Raw genomic sequence first — 17,432 nt, forward strand, 5'->3', positions numbered from 1 at the left:
TTCTTCTGCTTCTTTTGCTTCTTCTTCTTTTCTTGGCGGGAGAGGCACTCACTTTTATAGGGTTCAGTTGTTGCTAGGCAGACTATCTTACAGGGCGGGTTGTGAAGCAGGAGATCTTACAGGGCGGGTTGTTTACCAAGCAGGAAGCAGGAGATCTTACAGGGCGGGTTGTTTACCAAGCAGGAAGCAGGAGATCTTACAGGGCGGGTTGTTTACCAAGCAGGAAGTAAGCACCATCTTAGCACACTCGATGGGAGGGGTAATCTAGCTCAGGCTTTGCTCTTTCCTACAGGCCTCACGTCCGCCAAGTAAGGCGACCGGGCTCAGGGCTGCGGCTCCCAACAGCTGGGGTGGGGGGAATTTGAGGAGCTGCTGGCCAAATGACACAGAATTTTAGTTAGAAAGTGTAGGAGTAAGTTCAGGAGATATATTATGGTTGAGGCAGCGACATTTTATGTATTTGACAATTGCTAGGAGAGTAGATATTAAGTGTTCTCATCACGAATGAAAAAGATGAATCAGTATGTTTGTTAACTGGGTTGAGTCCACATATATGTTATTTGGCTTAAGTTACTTATATTTCAAAATACACTGTATACATAAAAATATATATATATTAAAACATATGCACATTAAGCCATCTCATAACAATGTTCCTGGAACAAATGCTAAATCAGGGTGCTGGCATAACAGTGTCACCGGGAACTGTGGTGGTGAGGACTCTTCTGTCCACCAGATCCCACCGGTCTCTGCTGCTGGGCTGGCACAGCTTGTCCTGTCCTGCAGTGGCTGAGCTGGCATCCTTTTGTCTTGGTACTGCCCAGCATCCTTCCAGTGCCTCTTGTCCTCTCTGTCTTTTTATTGGTTCAACTGTTCTTCCTTCTTACTTTTCCAAAACACTTTTTGTCCATGTCCCGTTATGTTAAGACTCCTGCTTTTTGTTTTCTGTGGTTACAGATACAGCTAAGTTGATTGGTGCTGGGTGGTAAGTGATGGTGATACACTGTGTGTCTGCTCACTTCTAAGGCTGGAGACAGAAACTGTCTTATTTTGATTTTGATTTTTTTTTTTTTTTTGGTACTGCGGATCGAACTCATGACTTTGCACTTACCAAGCAAGTGCTTGAACCGCTGAGGTAAATCCCCAGCCCGAAACTGTCTTATTTTTACTTTTATTATTTTATTGAGCAAAACTAAGAAATTACGGCTTCTACTGTTGAATATGTCAGCTGGGCAGGTATCTGTGTGAAACTTTACAGATGGCGCTTGATGTTTTCGTTGATGGTTGCTCCTTTGATGAATTCTGCTGTCCAGGCAGCCTGCCCTTCTCAGCGGGCAGCTCACCATGCTCTGGACATCATGGTAGCCGACTCACCTCAACTCTTTCCTCTGTGCCAGGGACCGTTATATGCACTCCACAAGCATCACGGCCTTTTCACAACCACCCTGTAAGATGGGCATGGTTATTAACACCCTCACTTAACGATTTTATTAGCTCGTTTGTAGTATGCAGTGGTTCCATTCTTGGTGGGGAGTTGGTATACTTACATGACACCACCCAATTCTTTTTTCACTGCTTACCCTCCCATCCTTCCCACTACTTTCCCACTCCCCTCATCACTTGTTTCCCTTCTTTTTCTTCTTCTTCTTTTTACAAAAGATCTGTTTGTTTCCTATTATCTACCTTTTATTTTCCTCTTTATTTATAGTTTGGGCTTCTCAGATAAACCATGCTTGCATACCTGCTTTATTTCACTTAGCATTATGATCTCAAGATATATCCATCTTTTTACAAATGCTTTGAGTTTATCCTTCTTTATGGCAGTGTAGGACTTCATGGTGTATAAATGTCACATTTTCTTTATCTATTCATCTGTTAATGGACATATGGGTTGCTTCCAAGATTTAGCTCTTGTGAATTGTGCTGCTATAAACATGGGTATGCATGTATCACTGTAAAATGACATCTTTAACTCCTTCCAAGAGGGAAATAGCTGAGTTAAATGGAATTTCTTGTTTTAGTGTTTCGAAGAATCTCTATACTATTTCCATAGTGTTGTACTAATTTACATTCCTGCCAACAATGGAGAAGGGTTCCTCTTTTCCCCCTGCAGCCTTGTCAGCATTTGTTGTTATGTAGTTGTTGTTTTTTGAGACAGGATCTCACTTTGCAATTCAGACTGGCCTTGTTTACATAGCCTAGGCTGGTCTCAAATTCACAGCGACCCTCCTGCCTCAGCATCCTGAGTGCTGGGATTACAGACATGCACTACTGCACCCAGCTGTTATTTGATTTCTTTCTTTCTTTCTTTTTTTTTTGTAAACCAGAATATATATATTGAGGGAATAAAAGCTTCTGTCTGAGAAAGAGACAGAAGGGGTCCTGAGTGGGTTACCAAAGACTCTTGTCTTTTCTAAGGACTTTTATAGAGCAAAACCATGAGGTGAGATGGGTCCAAGGTGGGAAAAAATAGGAACTCACAAGGTGGGCATAAGGACAGAACTATGGTCAACCAGTAAGATTAATTGCTAAGGTAAAATTGATTAAATTGGGGACAAATGGGGAAGTGAGTCATGTAGCAAGGGGGCATGCTTAAAGAACAGTGACTGGAAGAGGGAGTCCATAGGGAGTTGGGAATGGGACTCCTGGCTTTGTCAGGGTGATAGATACCTATTTAGAATATCAATCCTTAGAATGTGGGTGTATTTGTTTGATCTTTTGTCTTGGGGGTCTGGTGTATAGCAGAAGGAGTTTGTCTCCTCCAAGGTTGCAAGGTATCTGGTCTTCTGCATGGGCTCCTTTGAGGACCTAGCCATGTCTGACTGCTTATAATGTTTCTATCTAACTAAGTTGGCTGTAACAGTTCCCACTTTGAAGAAGGAACCTGAACTGACATGAGGGAGTAATACGCGATGACTGATCTGGCTTCTTCGGGCTGAAGGGGTTCATAGTTGTTGATTGGCAGTCAGGGATACACTGCAGAGGTTCTAAAGGCCCTTGATGGATAGCAGGTATTTTTATTTTGGGTAGGCATACAGCTTTTATGCCTTTGGAGGACACAAAGCAAAAGAAACAAATATATATGAGCCAAATAATAGAATAAATGAGATAACTATGATTGCAGTTAACAAAGATTTCCACCAAGAGCAGCTAGTGATAGCTTCCCATAGGGAGGATAAAGATAAGGTTCAGGGAATTTTAGAGTTTAACATATTATTGATTTGTCATCTAATATCTTGAACAGCTATTGAGAGAAAGATCAGAAATATACACACATTTAGTTTTTACAATTGCATAAGTGCCTCCTGTGCTGTTAGAATGTCTAATGTCATCCAAGTTTGGAGGATGGTGTATTTTATTAATTTTACACTTTATTTAGGAGTGAGAGACCAGTTGTGGCGTCATTTAAGGTCCACGAGTATATTTAGTGAAGGCCTCAACATGTGTCATATAACCTTTTTTCTAGAAAAGATATGGTGGATCCCAGTAAAAGGAATTTAAAAGGAATCTAGCGTATTTGTTATTGGTTTTATTTGTATAATAAATTGAGATTTGGCAAAAATAAATTTTAATCAAAGCATGTATAATTAAAGTATATATGCAGAGGCAGATATGATCAAGGTGTGAGCATTATAGCTGACACGTAAGTTTAGAAACTGTTTCTAAGGGGTAGCAATTGTAACTCATTGGCTCTGGTACCTTTATTGATGGAATCTGACATTTTGTCATAAATTCCTCTAGTTTTAGTTATAAGTATCTCTAAATTTTTGATAATGTTTGAGAACCAGATTAATATATTATTTTTGACCAATGAAATACTCTCAGTTTTTGTACATGAACAACAATATGTACTGCATTTGTAAAAATCAGTCTCAGCATCATTTTGATTAGTTGGCAACCTGAATGTATGCTACAGTATTTAAACAAGATAAAATCTCTCCAGGATTGGAGTTGGGCTTTTAGGCATAACTAAAAGGAATGAGTGAAGAGAAAGTTATTCCAGTTACAGTTTAAACAAAACATTTTGGTGACTGTTTATTGAGGTATGATGCCTAGAAGGAAGGCCAGCGTCAGGAAGGATAGAGAGACATGTGCCAATGTCCAGCAATGCACTGGTTTTACCTCTCATCATGATACTCAGGGCTTCTCTGCAGAGTGACAGGCAGAGAAGACAGTCTGACCAGAGGGAGGAGACAAGGGCCCTGAGGCCCTTTAGTCCTGCTGGACCACCTGGGGAGACAAATCGGAGCTTTGGGGTCTCTGCCTCAGGCTACAGTTTCACTTCCAGTGCAGTCTGTACAGTCGGCACGGCTTGGGACCCTCATAGGGCAATCCCTCTTAACATGGCCTGGATTGCCACAGTAGCAGCAGCTGGGTCTAGTCCTTGCATTCTTCTTGGGGTCCCAGGAATCAGACTTAGGTCTGTTTCTTTTAAGGCCGCAACAAGGACAGCTAATTTTTGGTCTCTTTGTTTTCTCTCTTTGATCTCTTCCTCATCATGGTTATACAATACTGAGGAGGCAATTTTTATCAAAGTGTCAAGTGAACTATCTGAAGCAAAAGTCACCTTTTGTAGTTTTTTCCCTAATATTTGAGGCTGACAGGGTAATAAACTTACTTTTTTAAATTTATCGGTACCAGAGATCGAACTCACGACTGTGCGCTTGCAAAGCAGGCGCTTATGCCGCTGAGCTAAATCCCCAGCCCCATAAGCTTATCTTTAAGAATAATTTGTCCCTCTATTGAATGAGGATCTAAGGAAGTATGTTTTATCAATGCCTCTTATAAGGAGCTAAGAGTCAGAGAGGTTTTCATTTTTCTCCTGAAAAGTGGCTGATAATTTAAAATAACTAGAAGGCTTGGTTTTTGTCCTTCTTAGATCTTCAGGAGTACACATTTGGGAAAATGTCTCCTCTTCCAGTCTCCTGTCTTGCTGTCAGGACAGTTGTGATCTTGGGTGGGAACTGCTTGCGTACTAGTGAGAATTAGTAATTCCTCTGGCTGCCTTTCTTCTGGCCTTTTGAAATTAACAACATGATGTTCATCTCCAAAGGCAACAGCTTTTTGTAATGCTGCCTGTCTCTCACTAGGAGTCAATGTTTGATTTAAGAGTAGCATTACATCTTTCCAATCTAGTTCATAAGTCTGAGTAAGTCCTCTAAGGACCTCAATGTACTTGTCAGGGTCATCTGAAAATTTTCCTAGTTCTAGTTTAATTTGCTTTAAATCACTGAAAAAAAAAAAAGACCTGTGAATGGGGATAGTCTCATAAGGATTTTAACTATAGCTGGAGCATAAATAAGAATTATTTCTTAATGTAAATAAAGTTTCAACATAAAGCAATTCTGACCATTTTTTCTCTTTCTTATAGTGTGATTTTAATTGTAAAAGAACCTTATAGTTAATACTTCCCTCTATATTCTATTTTGGCTCTAGGGGATAGGTAGGCCATGCACATGTGTAAAGAAGTATCAACGGCTGTTTTTTAACATGGAAGGGTTGAACATCTTCCAGTGCGTAAGAATGCATTCCAGAGGAGTAAGGGGCTTTGGCACTGAGTTGCCCACATCTGTAACTTAAAAAGCCAGGAGTAAGGATATGAGACTTTGGCATTGAACTATCTATCTATGCAAAAATGAAATAATTAGGTGTCCCTTTCTTATTCCTATTGGATAATGTCCTCAGGGCATTCCTCAGGTTGATTCCACTCCAAGGCAGGTGGGTTCTCTCAAGAGAGTAGAAGATAGATTTGGCCAGCTTATATCCACCCTCAAACTGGTGCACAATTTTATCTTCCCAGGTAGTTTGTGAACTTTGTTTCCATAAGCCTAGTTGTGACAGGAATGTTTAAAGAAGGAATTATAACTTTATAATAAACTATTGTTTTTGTGTATTGTAAGAAGATGTGTTAGAGCACTTTTCTGGTGAAGGAGAAGCCCTCAGAACAGATAAAGACAATAACTAAATTTGAACTGTGCCCTGGGCCCTCGAGCAAAGTCTCTAAGGCATTTGTATCCTCTATCTAATTACATAGGCCCTTGAGCAAAGTCTCTGGGTCAGGTGAGACATTGGAATTTTACTTGTCCTGCAGAATACATGTAAAGCTGTGTCCCAGCTTAGTGTTCTGGAGGGCAAGTCACCTCCAGAAACAACCTGAGACACAGTGGAAAGAACCGACTTCTGGGGGAGACCAGAAGGAATGTTTCCAAAAGCAGCACACTGGCTATCCATGTGCTTACTTCGTCTTCAGTAGACTGTTTCTGTTTTAACATTTAGATATATGATCCCTTTATGTAGTTTAGTGTATGGTGAGAGATAAGGATAGAGATTCAATCTTTTGCATGTGGATAGCCAGTTTATCTAGCACCATTTCCTTGAGTGTATGGTTTTGGCCCATTTGTTAAAGACCTAGTTGAATATGCTCAGGGTCATTTCTGTATCCTATATTCTATTTCATGGATATACATTTTAGCACATGTATCATGCTATTTTTATCACTGTAGCTTCATAATATAACTTCAGATCCATGACACTTTTCTCTTTGTTCTAGTTACTCAGGGTTGATTTTGCTATACAGGTCTCTTCTGGTTCTATATGAATTTTAATATTTTGTCTAGTTTTGTGAGGAATTCCACTGTTATTTTGATTGGGATTGCATTAAATCTGTATGTTGGTTTTGGAAGTAAGACTATTTGGACAGTATTGGTTCTGGCTACTCAGAAACGGAATATTTTTTGATTTCCTGTTGTCTTTTTTGATATCCTTTATCACACTACTGTAGTTTTTATTGTAGATGGTTTTCACTTCTAGGTTTAATTCCTACTTATTTAATTTTTCTTGATATTGTGAATGGTATTGTTTTCTTCCTTAGTGCATTCATTGGTGTACAGGAATGCTACTGATTTTTTTGTGTTGCTTTTATATCCTGCTACATTACTGAATTTGGTTATTCTAGGAATCTTTGGGGAGGATACTTTGCATCTTGTATGTTGAGGATCATGCCATCTGCAAATAATGATAATTTGACTTCTTCCCTTCTTATATGTATTCCTTTTATTTCTTTCTCTTACCTGGTTGCTCCTGCTAATGTTTTATGTTGTATAGGAGTAGTGCTAATGGATGTTCTTGTCTTGTTCTTGATCTTAGAGTGAAATCTTTCAGCTTTTTTGATTTAATATTATGTTGATAGAAGGTTTGTTATAAATTACTTTTATCAGATTGGGGTAATGTTCTTCTATACCTATTTTTTCAGGGCTTTCCTTTTTATTTTTTATTTTATGATGCATGATGTTGGATTCTGTTAAAGGCTTTTTTGCATGTGTTGAAATGATCATGTCATTTTTGCCCTTGCTTCTCTTTATATGATGTATTATATTATTGATTTGTGTATATTGAAACACTCTTGCCTCCTTGAGATAAAGCCTAGTTGGTTATGATCTTCATGATTTGTCGCATTCTGTTTGCTAGTACTTTGTTGAGGATTTTTGTTTCTATGTTCATTAAGGAGTTTATTCTGTAGTTTTTTTTTTTTTTTTGTTGGTTCATTGTCTGATTTTAGAATGAGGGTAATGATAGCTTCCAGTAATGACTTTGAGAAAACTCCTTCCCTTTCAATTTTATTTGGGGAGTACTGGCATTAGATCGTCCCTGAAGTTCTTGTAAAAATCAGTGGTGAATTCATAATGTTTTTCTTAGTTGGTAGATTTAAAAAAAAATTACCTTCTCAATTTCATTGCCTGTTAACTGGTTTATTCAGAATTTTAGTATCTTCTTGGTTCAGTTTTGGTAACTCAGGTGTATTAGGAATCTATCCATTTTTTCTGGATTCTCCAGTTTATTGAAGTATACATTTTCAAAGTAGTTACTAATAATCTGGGTTTTAGTGGTGTCTGTTGTGATTTAGCTTTTTTTCAATTCATTGATTTGCATTAATTTGGGTCTTTATTTTTTGCTAAGATTGGTTAAGGTCTATTTTATTCATTCTTTTGAGGAACCAGCTCTTCAATTCATTGATACTTTGTTATTTTGATACCAGGGATCAAACTCACGACCTTGTGCTTGCAAGGCAGGTGCTTATGCCACTGAGCTAAATCCTCGGCATATTTTGTGATTTTTTTTTGGTTTCAATTTCATTAATTTTTGCTCTGATATTTTAAAATTTCCTTTGTTATACTAGTTTTGGCTTCAAATTATTCTTGTTTTTCTTGACCTTCAGGTGCCTCATTAAGTTAATTATTTGGGCTTGTTCTGTTAATTATTTCTGATGTGAACATTCACTGCTATAAAATTCTCTTTTAGAATTGCTTCATTATTTTCCTTAAGTTCTTGTATATTGTGTTGGCATTATTATTTGCATCTAGGAACCGTATAATTTCTTCCTTGATTTTCTGTGACCCATTGATGATTTAAGAGTGTATTTTTTAATTTGTATGTGTTTGCGTAATTTTTGTGGGTTCTTCTGGCATTGATTTCTAGTTTCATAGAACTGGTAACATATTGAAGGACATGGCACATTCATGAAGAGCCAGTGTAGTCTGATTTCAGAGGCTGCTTGCTTAGCTTCTGTTCTGTCCTTTGATTTGTTCTAGGGGCCTTTCTGTTCCCACATGATGGATGCATGTGGCTTTCAGGAATGGAGGGACCATTTTATTTATTGTGGTACCCTTAGTAAGTAGTTCTTCAATGACTGGAGAAATGGAAAATTTATTGTCTTCTGGAAAGCTGGGATAAGTGCTTCTAATTTATCATTATTATTTTGATGATATAATTATCATTATTATTGTTATTATTATTATCATTATTATTATTTTGGGATCAAACCTGGGGGTGTTCTACCACTAAGCTACATTTCCAGCTCCTTTTTGTTTTTTATTTTGTGACAGGGTCTCATTAAGTCACTAAGTTGCCCAGGTGGGAGTCCAGCTTACCATCTTTCTGCCTCAGCCTTCAGAATGCTAGGAATATAAGCATGTGCTACCACATGTGGCTTATTAGTTTATTTTTTTTTCAAGTTGGAACCACTTTTTCCCTTGAGATGAACAAATATGACAAGTTGGCATGAGTAAAATTAGTATTCCTATATTTAGAAACTATACATGAAAATGGTACCCATGAGTCACTTAGAAGTCCCAGCTCATTCCTGACATGATTAATGCTGTCCTTTTTTTTTTTTTTTTTTGCTTTATCACAAGGGTATGAGAATATCAAAAGTAAACCTTATTGGGGATGTAGTTTAGTGGTAGTGTGTATGCTTAGCATGTGCAGTATTCTGGGTTAATCCCTAGTTCTAAAGGAAATCAAAGTAAATCACATACACACACATACACACACACACACACACACACACACACACACCACCTGTGTGGTAGTTACAGTGGAATGTTAAAGTTGAGTGACTTTGGGATTCTCTTGGGGGTTGGGGAAACACACTTCTAGGTGTATCTATGTGGGTTATGGAGGCATGGCCTTGTGGTCCGTTTTTGTTCTTCCATCCTTTCCTCTCCAGTGCTCTTCCCTGCTATGCTTATTCGCTACCATGAACAACAGCTCTGCTCCATTATACCCTTTTGTGTTAGCACACGCCTATGATCCCAGGGTATAATGAAGTTGCTGCCTTGGAGCCAGCTAAGATTGGTTAAGGTCTATTTTATTCATTGGCTAAATTCCCCAAAACCATGAGCCAAATGAATTCTTCTTTAAATTGTAACAGGTACTGTGTCTCAACAAGGCTAATACAGAAAACTAGGAGCAGATAGATGGAGCCATTGCTGTATCTGTACCTGACAGTGTGGTTCAGAGGTCTTTGGAACTGACTTGAAAAAGTTTTGAGATATGGACTACAGTAGCTCTAAATGCTGTAAGCTGAGCCTGATGGATGATTTTGGTCACAGCTCAGAAGACCAGAATGCTGGTGGGAATACTAGCAGTAAAGATCAGGCTCAGGTCTTAGTTGGGAACATGGACAACATTGGCAGTTGAATTGGAAACCATATGTGTAACACTCTTGTCAAAAAGTTCTATATATTTTTCCTGTGTCCCAAGACTTTGGAGGACACAGATTAAGTTTAGTGGACTAACTGGTCTGTCAGGGAACAGTTCAATGCAGCTGAGCCTTCAGACTGTGGCATGGGTATTGCTGACTACTTTTAGCCAGGTTTATAGTGATAGGCAAAAAGCAGAGCAGAAAAATTTGAAGAACTGAACTTTTGCCCAGAAGGAGCCATGTGTAAACATGGGGCCAGAGAAGGTATGGTTGCTAAAGAGATGAGCACCAGTTTTTTTTTTTTTTTTTAAAAAGCACTAAGCACTTTGTACCAGGACAAGAAGAAAGATTTGAGCACATTTTAGGAAGCAGCAAGACCCCATCCATAGCATGCTCACAGGTTCAAAAGTAGAAACCTTTCATTTAAAAAGAGTGCTTCTGGACTCCTCCTTGAGAAGACTCTCCTAGATTTTCCTGCATTCATTTCACAGTGCTCCATCATCCAAACACTCATAGGCTGCTGCAACTGTGGTCTAAGGCTGGCTACTCACTCCACTGACAGCAGACTTTAATGTCATCTGTGTGATGCTGAGTTTACCAGTATGCAGAATGCAAGAGTTACGGGGTGAGGGAAGCTTCCACCCAGATTTAAGAGGGAGACCTGTGAGGCTAAGCAGTGTGCCCCTGCCAGGGCAATGTGTGAGGCTGTGAGAATGAAGCCAAAGTGTATTGGAGACCCCATAGATGCCAGGAAGGTAGAATGTCTGCTGAGGAAAGCTGTAGGCCATGAGTGGAGTCCACCCGATAGATCTGTGTGATTTCAACCAGCGAGGCTGTAGGGCTGGGGCCACTCAAGGGCTTAGCATGTGTTTTACCACCATGTGCTCTGGGTACTGAATATGGAGCTTTAGGACTTAATGTTTGTGTTCCTGGTGATCCTGGGCTTTTACTTTGGATCAGGTTTTTTCCTATCTCTCTATTACATAGCTTGTTTTTCATTTCTACAGAGGTTCACAGCTAAGAGTTTGTCTTTAGCCTCAGAATACACTTTGAGCCGGTCTTTTGAAAAATGCTGGAACTGTTGAGGCTTTGGGGAGAGACTGTTGCATTTCTAGTTGTACTTTGCATAGTTTTACTAGGTTCAATAGAATTATGAACTTGCTATTTTCATTATTTGGAAATTAAGTATGGTTTAAGGAGATGGGTTTGTTAAGAGAGGTACCAGGTGGCAGCTGGGCTGGAGTGTCAGTTTGATTGGCTTTGGGATTCACCTGCAGAGGTTGGTGGATCACATTTCTGGGTGTGTCTGGGTGGGTCAAGGAGGCATGGCCTTGTCTGGTCTCTCTTTTCTTCTGTACTGTTCCCTGGCTCTTGTTCCTGGACAAAAACTAAGCAGCTTTGTTATGCCACACTCTTCTGTGGTGTTTCTGCCTTGGAGCCAGCTGATTATGGAGTGAATCTTCTGAAGCATGAGCCAAACAAACCTTTCCTCCTTTAAACTCAGAGTGTCCAGGCATTGTCTCTTGAGTAACAAGAAAGCCTACTAATGCAACGCCTCCACACCCCAAAACCTCAGGTGCCCTCCATAATGTGTTTTGAGGTGCCTAAAATGTATTTAACATTAAAAAAGCAACAAGAGAACCAGCAAGGACAACAAAAATGATAATGCTAAAGGGAACTTTTTTTAGCTCACTCACTGATACCTTTTTCTTTTTGATTCTTAATTCTTTGGCACAAGGATACTAGGGTATTTTGGTACTAAAGTTGTTTTGGTTTGATAAAATTTTATGACTCCAACTACATTTAAAACAGTATTAGGGCCAGGTGTGGTGGTGCATGCTTGAAATCCCAGCACTTGGGAGACTGAGGCAGGAGGATCACTATGAGATAGAGGCCGGCCTGGGCTACATGGTGAGACCCTTTCTCAAAAAACTACTAAAAAAAAGAGTATTAGGAAGCTGGGTGTGGTGGTGCACACCTGTTATCCCTGTACTCAGGAGATAGAGGCAGAGGCTGGAGGATGGCGGTGAGTTAAAGGCCAGCCTGGGCTACATAGTGAGCCCAAGGCTGGCCTAAATTACATAGTGAGACCCTGTCTCAAAAAAAAAAAAAGTATTGGAATAGTTTTGTAACATTTATGTTGCAGCATCATATTGAAATTGTGAAAATCTGTTTTCTTTTCTTCCCTGTTTTCCTTTTAGGCTCTTTCAAGACACTTACTCTCCCATCAGTAAGTATCCATTTAAATATTTTGTTTTAGAAATAGGTTGCATCAGTGAATTAAACACACTAATATATTTCTGGCTTTTAAATCAGTTTACATTTCTTATAAGTTTGGCTTGATTATTTAAGGGATATTTGGTAGGTTCTTCAAACACCGGAAAGAGATTTTTCTCTTATGAAATAAAAAACTTCACTGAGTTTGATCCTGCTTTTGCCTTAATGAGCCTTACAGTGTTGTATTAACACTCTAATTAACTCTCTATTTCGTGGTCCTTGCCTTTGAAAATGGTGAGCCATATTGGGATCTGAGACATCAGGAAAAGCCAGTAATACTGTTGTTCCCTTTATTTAAAGTTTTGACATTTTGGAGAGGGGAGACGTCACAATATAACTTTTGCATTAATTTTGATGATATAAAATACTATATTAGAATAATATATTATTGATTATTGAGTTGTTTGATGCCACTTAAATGTGGTCCCTAAGACAAGCTCCTTTCCTCCCAGGGCTGGCCCTGGAAAAGGGGATGACAATTCTATCTCTGTCTCTTAGGGACACCCTGGAGGGAAACAAGATGTGAAAGGGATATGAAATGTTGTATAGAAATGGAAAGCAGTTATTATTTTGTTGAAAAAGTCATCAAACCTGGTTAACAAATGTTTGTGAACTAACCCTACTTCCCCTGGCTTTGATGTGGAAGTTTGTACTTTTATCAATGTGCTTTGTTTTGGAACATGTGATACTATTACTGTGCTTAGTTTTGGAATGTATGATAGAGAAGACACATTGCCCAACCACAGGTGAGTTTCATGTGCTGTTTGGGAATAGATGACTAAACTGGGTGTGGTGGTGCACACCTCTAATCCCAGCATTTAGGAGGTTGAGGCAGGAGGATTGCCACATATTTGAGGCCAGCCTGGATTACATAGCAAGACCCTTTCTCAAAAATTAAAAAACATTTGATGACCAATGGCTTTGGGCCTGACACGTATGAATTTATGCAGAATTACTCTTACCTTATGGGCCAGTGCACTGACTGTCTCTTGGAACTTTCTTGGTCAGTACCTGGAGAAGTCACGTTCATTTTTGGGGGCCCCTAAGTAGTACTCTATGAGGCTAAGGTGCCCCAAGTAATACGTTATACAAATTATTTAATGTGCCATACTTATTAAATTTTTAATATATTGTGCTGTATTTTTCTTGCTAAGAAATATACTAGTGCTAATAACAGAAAGTTCCTGGACATGGTGGTGCATGCCTGTAATCCTAGAACTCAGGAGGCTGAGGCAGAAGGATTGCCATGAGTTTGAAGCACCCTTAGCTACACAGTGAGTTCAAGGCCAACCTGAACTACATAGTGAGACCCTGTCTCAAAACAAAACAAAACAAAACAAACCAAACCAAACCAAACCAAAACAAAACAGCCCAATCCAAAAAACAAAGTGGAGGGAAATAAAAGGCACAAGGAAGCAGAAGTGGGAAAAACCCCTTAATTTTTGGGACAATAAAGCATCAGATTGCAGTAATAGAATCTAAAACAGTGGATTCACAGGCCTTAGTGCCTGTATGGATGTTCTGTTGGAATTAAAATAACCTTGTGTAATGTAACTGCCCTCCAGCAGGATGAAGATGGAGTTTAAGTTCAGGAATCAAACTTACAGCCCAGTGCTTGTTTCCCTGGAAGAATTTCACAGGCCAGGAGTGTAGGGAGTCTGCGAGGAGAAAGAGGGTAAGGGAGGGAGAGCTGCTGCTGATTCCACATGGCAAAAACCCCCCTGTAGAAATTTGGCTACTATGGTTATTTTAGATCTTTTTTTGCGGGGGTACTGGGGATTGGGCCCAGGGCCTTCACACAGAGCTACATCCCCAGGCCTTTTAAATTCTTTATTTTGAGACTGGGTCTCACTAAATCAATAAGTTGCCCAGGTTGGACTTGAACTTGTGATCCTTCCTCCTTAACCTCTCAGAGTTCTGAAGTTACGGGCATGTACCACTACTACATCTGGCAGAAGCTATTCTTTTTTAAAATTTATTTTTATTCTGTATGTTTACAGTGTGTAATGATTACATGCATCATGGGCAGTTGGTACATGTATATAACATACCTTAATTTTTGTGTCATCTGCTTCTTCTCCCCTCTCTCTCACCTCCCTCCATCTCTTGGTCTCCTTCCCACTTGCAAAAGATCTACTTCCCCATTTCTTTGCTCATTAATTTACTTCTACTTTGGGTGATGTTTAAGCTCATGTGTCTGACTTCACTTAACATTGTGGTCTCGAGGTGCATCTGTTTCCCTACAAATGACTCGTTTATCTTTCTTTATAACGGAGTAGTACTCCAAAGTGTATAAATGTTGTATTTTTTGTATCTGTTCATCTGTTGATGGACACATATGCCAAGAAACTATTCTTTTTATGATAATCTTATTGTAGGCTTTAGAAGCAGTCACCATATGTGGGGAATTAGGCTTCACCTTCTAGAGTGAGGAAGGTCAAAGATGGTTTGAACATATTTTATTTTTTTAAGCTATTACAGTTTAGGATTCTATTAAAACAATCACTTAAATTACAACAATCTCCCAGAATAGAAAACAATCTTCCATGGTCTGGCCCTGACAGGAGGAGTGACTCAGCCCTGCAGGAAGAAGTGTAGCTTAACGTCTTTGAAAATGGATGGCACATCCCTAAGAGCCCCCGAAGGCCATCTTGGGCCCAGGGCAACTGGCAGAGGCTTTGAACATATTTTAAAATCACCACCTGTAGTTTCTTATTAGATCAATGTGGACATGTTGCATTTGAATAAGAAGCATAAACCTGAGATATTCCTAACAGATGCACCTCGAGACTGTGCGCTTAAGTGAAATAAATTGGACATACCTGTTTAAATACCAAATTGTTTCTCTGGTGTGAGAAATTGCAAGTGTAAATAAGGACCAAAATGTATAATAGATATTGGGAAATGGGGAGGGGGCAAGGGGAAGGAAGGAACGGAAAAGGAGAAAAAGCATAGAAGGAAAAAATGGAAACAAAACTTTTGTAAGTAAGGAGGGGAAGAGGGATTGAAGAGAGGGGAGGAGAATGGGGAAAAAAGAATCAAGATATATACAGGTATAAGTTCCCTATGAGGAATGTGATCATTATGTATAACAAAAGTGTACCAATAAAAATTAATTAAAAAATAAATTAGATATACAGAATGGAAGCAAAACAAAACAAAACGAGACACTTTGAGTTTGACTCTGGCCTGGGAACTTGGACAAATTTGCATAACTTTCCTGAGCCCCAGCTCCCTTGTTTCTGAAGTTCTTTTAGCTCTAGCACCCAATGGAATGACTGCGATGTTTAAGTACAGCTTCTGGTCTGTTAAAGGACAGGACAGGATTTCTGTTGTTAGTAACTGTAGTGAAAATAGCACCTCCATCCAAACCAAGATCGTGACACATGATGATGAACGAGGTGTAGGAATGTGAAAATAACAAGAGACAGCATAGTAACTGCTATAGATCACCCAGTATTGTGGTTTTATATGTCTTTTTAATTTCATGTTTTTCTAGGAATTTGTTTTGTTGTCTTGTTTTGATCTGTTTTTCCCTATAAAACAGAAAAGATAGATATACATGTAGAGATTCACACATGTGTAGAATTTCTAAACAGTCTATGGGAACAGATTATATAATGCACAATGTAATGAACAGATACTGTGAAGAAGAGACACTAAGAAACCCAGTGCTAATTCTGTAGCATTATGATATAAAATCTAGCAATACTATTATTCACTGTTCAGAGTGGTATTAGTCTAGTCTCTTATGTTTAATTTTAACATACATAAAGACAGCTACTTCGAAGAGAATGAGAGACATTATGGCAGATATCGTTGACCTCCCTATTGTCTGGTCTTGAAGGCCTAAAAAGCCTTCATCATCCTGTTCTGATCAGTTTAGTACTATAATGTTCAGTATGTATTCACTGTGTGTGAAGATGTGGACAACTATTTGGAAGAAAACAAGAGACAAATATGATAGATAGTGAAGATCTCCAGTGGTCTTGCTTTGAAATCTGTGTTTCTTAAAATTGTTTCCTTATGATCCATTTTGTTCTGTTTAATTTTACCCTCTTTAAAATTAAAAAAAAAAAAAAAGCGAATGGGATACATGCAGAGAGGCACCTGGGACAGTGCAGTGAAAGTGCATGCGCGCTTCTGTCCAGGTGGAAGGTTCCAGCTGCAGCAGGCTGGGACCTGCGTGAGGAACGGCAGAGGGCAAGGACGCACTGCTGTGGGGAGAGCGGCCGGGCATGCACCCTGTTTCAGGATCTTTGCGATGTAATTAGACAACAAACTGTAGAATGTTAGAGGAGGAAAAACAAATTACTTTGGTGCCCAGAAGGCAAAAATCTTCAGCATTACAATTGATAATACCACATATCTAAATTTTCTACTTACTCTACCTTGTAATTGAAACATTTTTGAGGTTAAATAGTGAGCTTTTGGTTTTTTCACCCCTTGCAGCTACCTCTGAACAGCAAGGATGAGAGCTATGAGCTGCGCGTCACTGGCCACGCGGAGGATGAGATTTTATTCTACAACAGCACGCCCTTATCATTTGAGATTAAGAGAGTGTCTGTCGTCATTCAGACAGACAAGCTGCTCTACAAGCCAGGGCAGGAAGTGAAGTTTCGGGTTATTATGTTCTCCTCAGATTTTAGGCCTTATAAGGCCTCTTTAGATGTCTTCATTAAGGTAAGTGGTAAAGATAAAGTCAGTTCAAACTATCTTTCTAAAGCTTCCCTGGAAGCTCTGCTCCTGTCGCTGGCACTGTCCTGTCTTAGACAGTCACCTGGGGTGGCTGCTGCCCACATGGGAACCTTCTGCCCAGGAAGGGAGGCAGGAGAGCCCGGGTGAAGAGTGCAGGCTCCCTCACCACCCATCAGCTGCAGTTCTGGCCTCCGCAGACGGTTCATTTGCCAAACATTTACTGAGCTTCTGTCTTCCAGGCACTGATGCTGGGAAGGGAACAGAGCAGACTGAGTCCCTGCTCACATGGTCTTTAGTTTTTAGTGGATAATGAGGAGACAAAGCAAAGAAGCACACTTGTGTGTTCTTTATATTCTGTCTCTGTGCTCTGGTGTCTGCCCTAGAAACTGATTTGGAGATTGTTTGGATGCTTCTGTCCATGTTTGGGCCTGGCCCACTTTGGGTTTTCCTGGAAGGGCACAGAGAGCTAAATCTT

At 39.5% G+C, this 17,432-nt stretch overlaps 1 protein-coding gene across 1 annotated transcript in view; it reads left to right on the plus strand.

Moving 5' to 3' along the window:
• Positions 1-17,432, plus strand: part of Cd109 (CD109 molecule) — a 138,694-nt gene that overhangs the window by 19,687 nt on the left and 101,575 nt on the right. Inside the window, exons 3-4 of the mRNA XM_063226895.1 lie at positions 12,184-12,212; positions 16,712-16,942. Of these exons, the coding sequence (XP_063082965.1) occupies positions 12,184-12,212; positions 16,712-16,942 (260 nt within the window). The remainder of the gene's footprint in view (positions 1-12,183; positions 12,213-16,711; positions 16,943-17,432) is intronic.

The sequence above is a fragment of the Cavia porcellus genome, unplaced genomic scaffold (genome assembly GCF_034190915.1).
Source record: "Cavia porcellus strain 051 isolate PalLab524CR breed Dunkin Hartley unplaced genomic scaffold, mCavPor4.1 scaffold_16, whole genome shotgun sequence".
In the NCBI taxonomy this organism is placed as follows: Eukaryota; Metazoa; Chordata; class Mammalia; order Rodentia; family Caviidae; genus Cavia; species Cavia porcellus.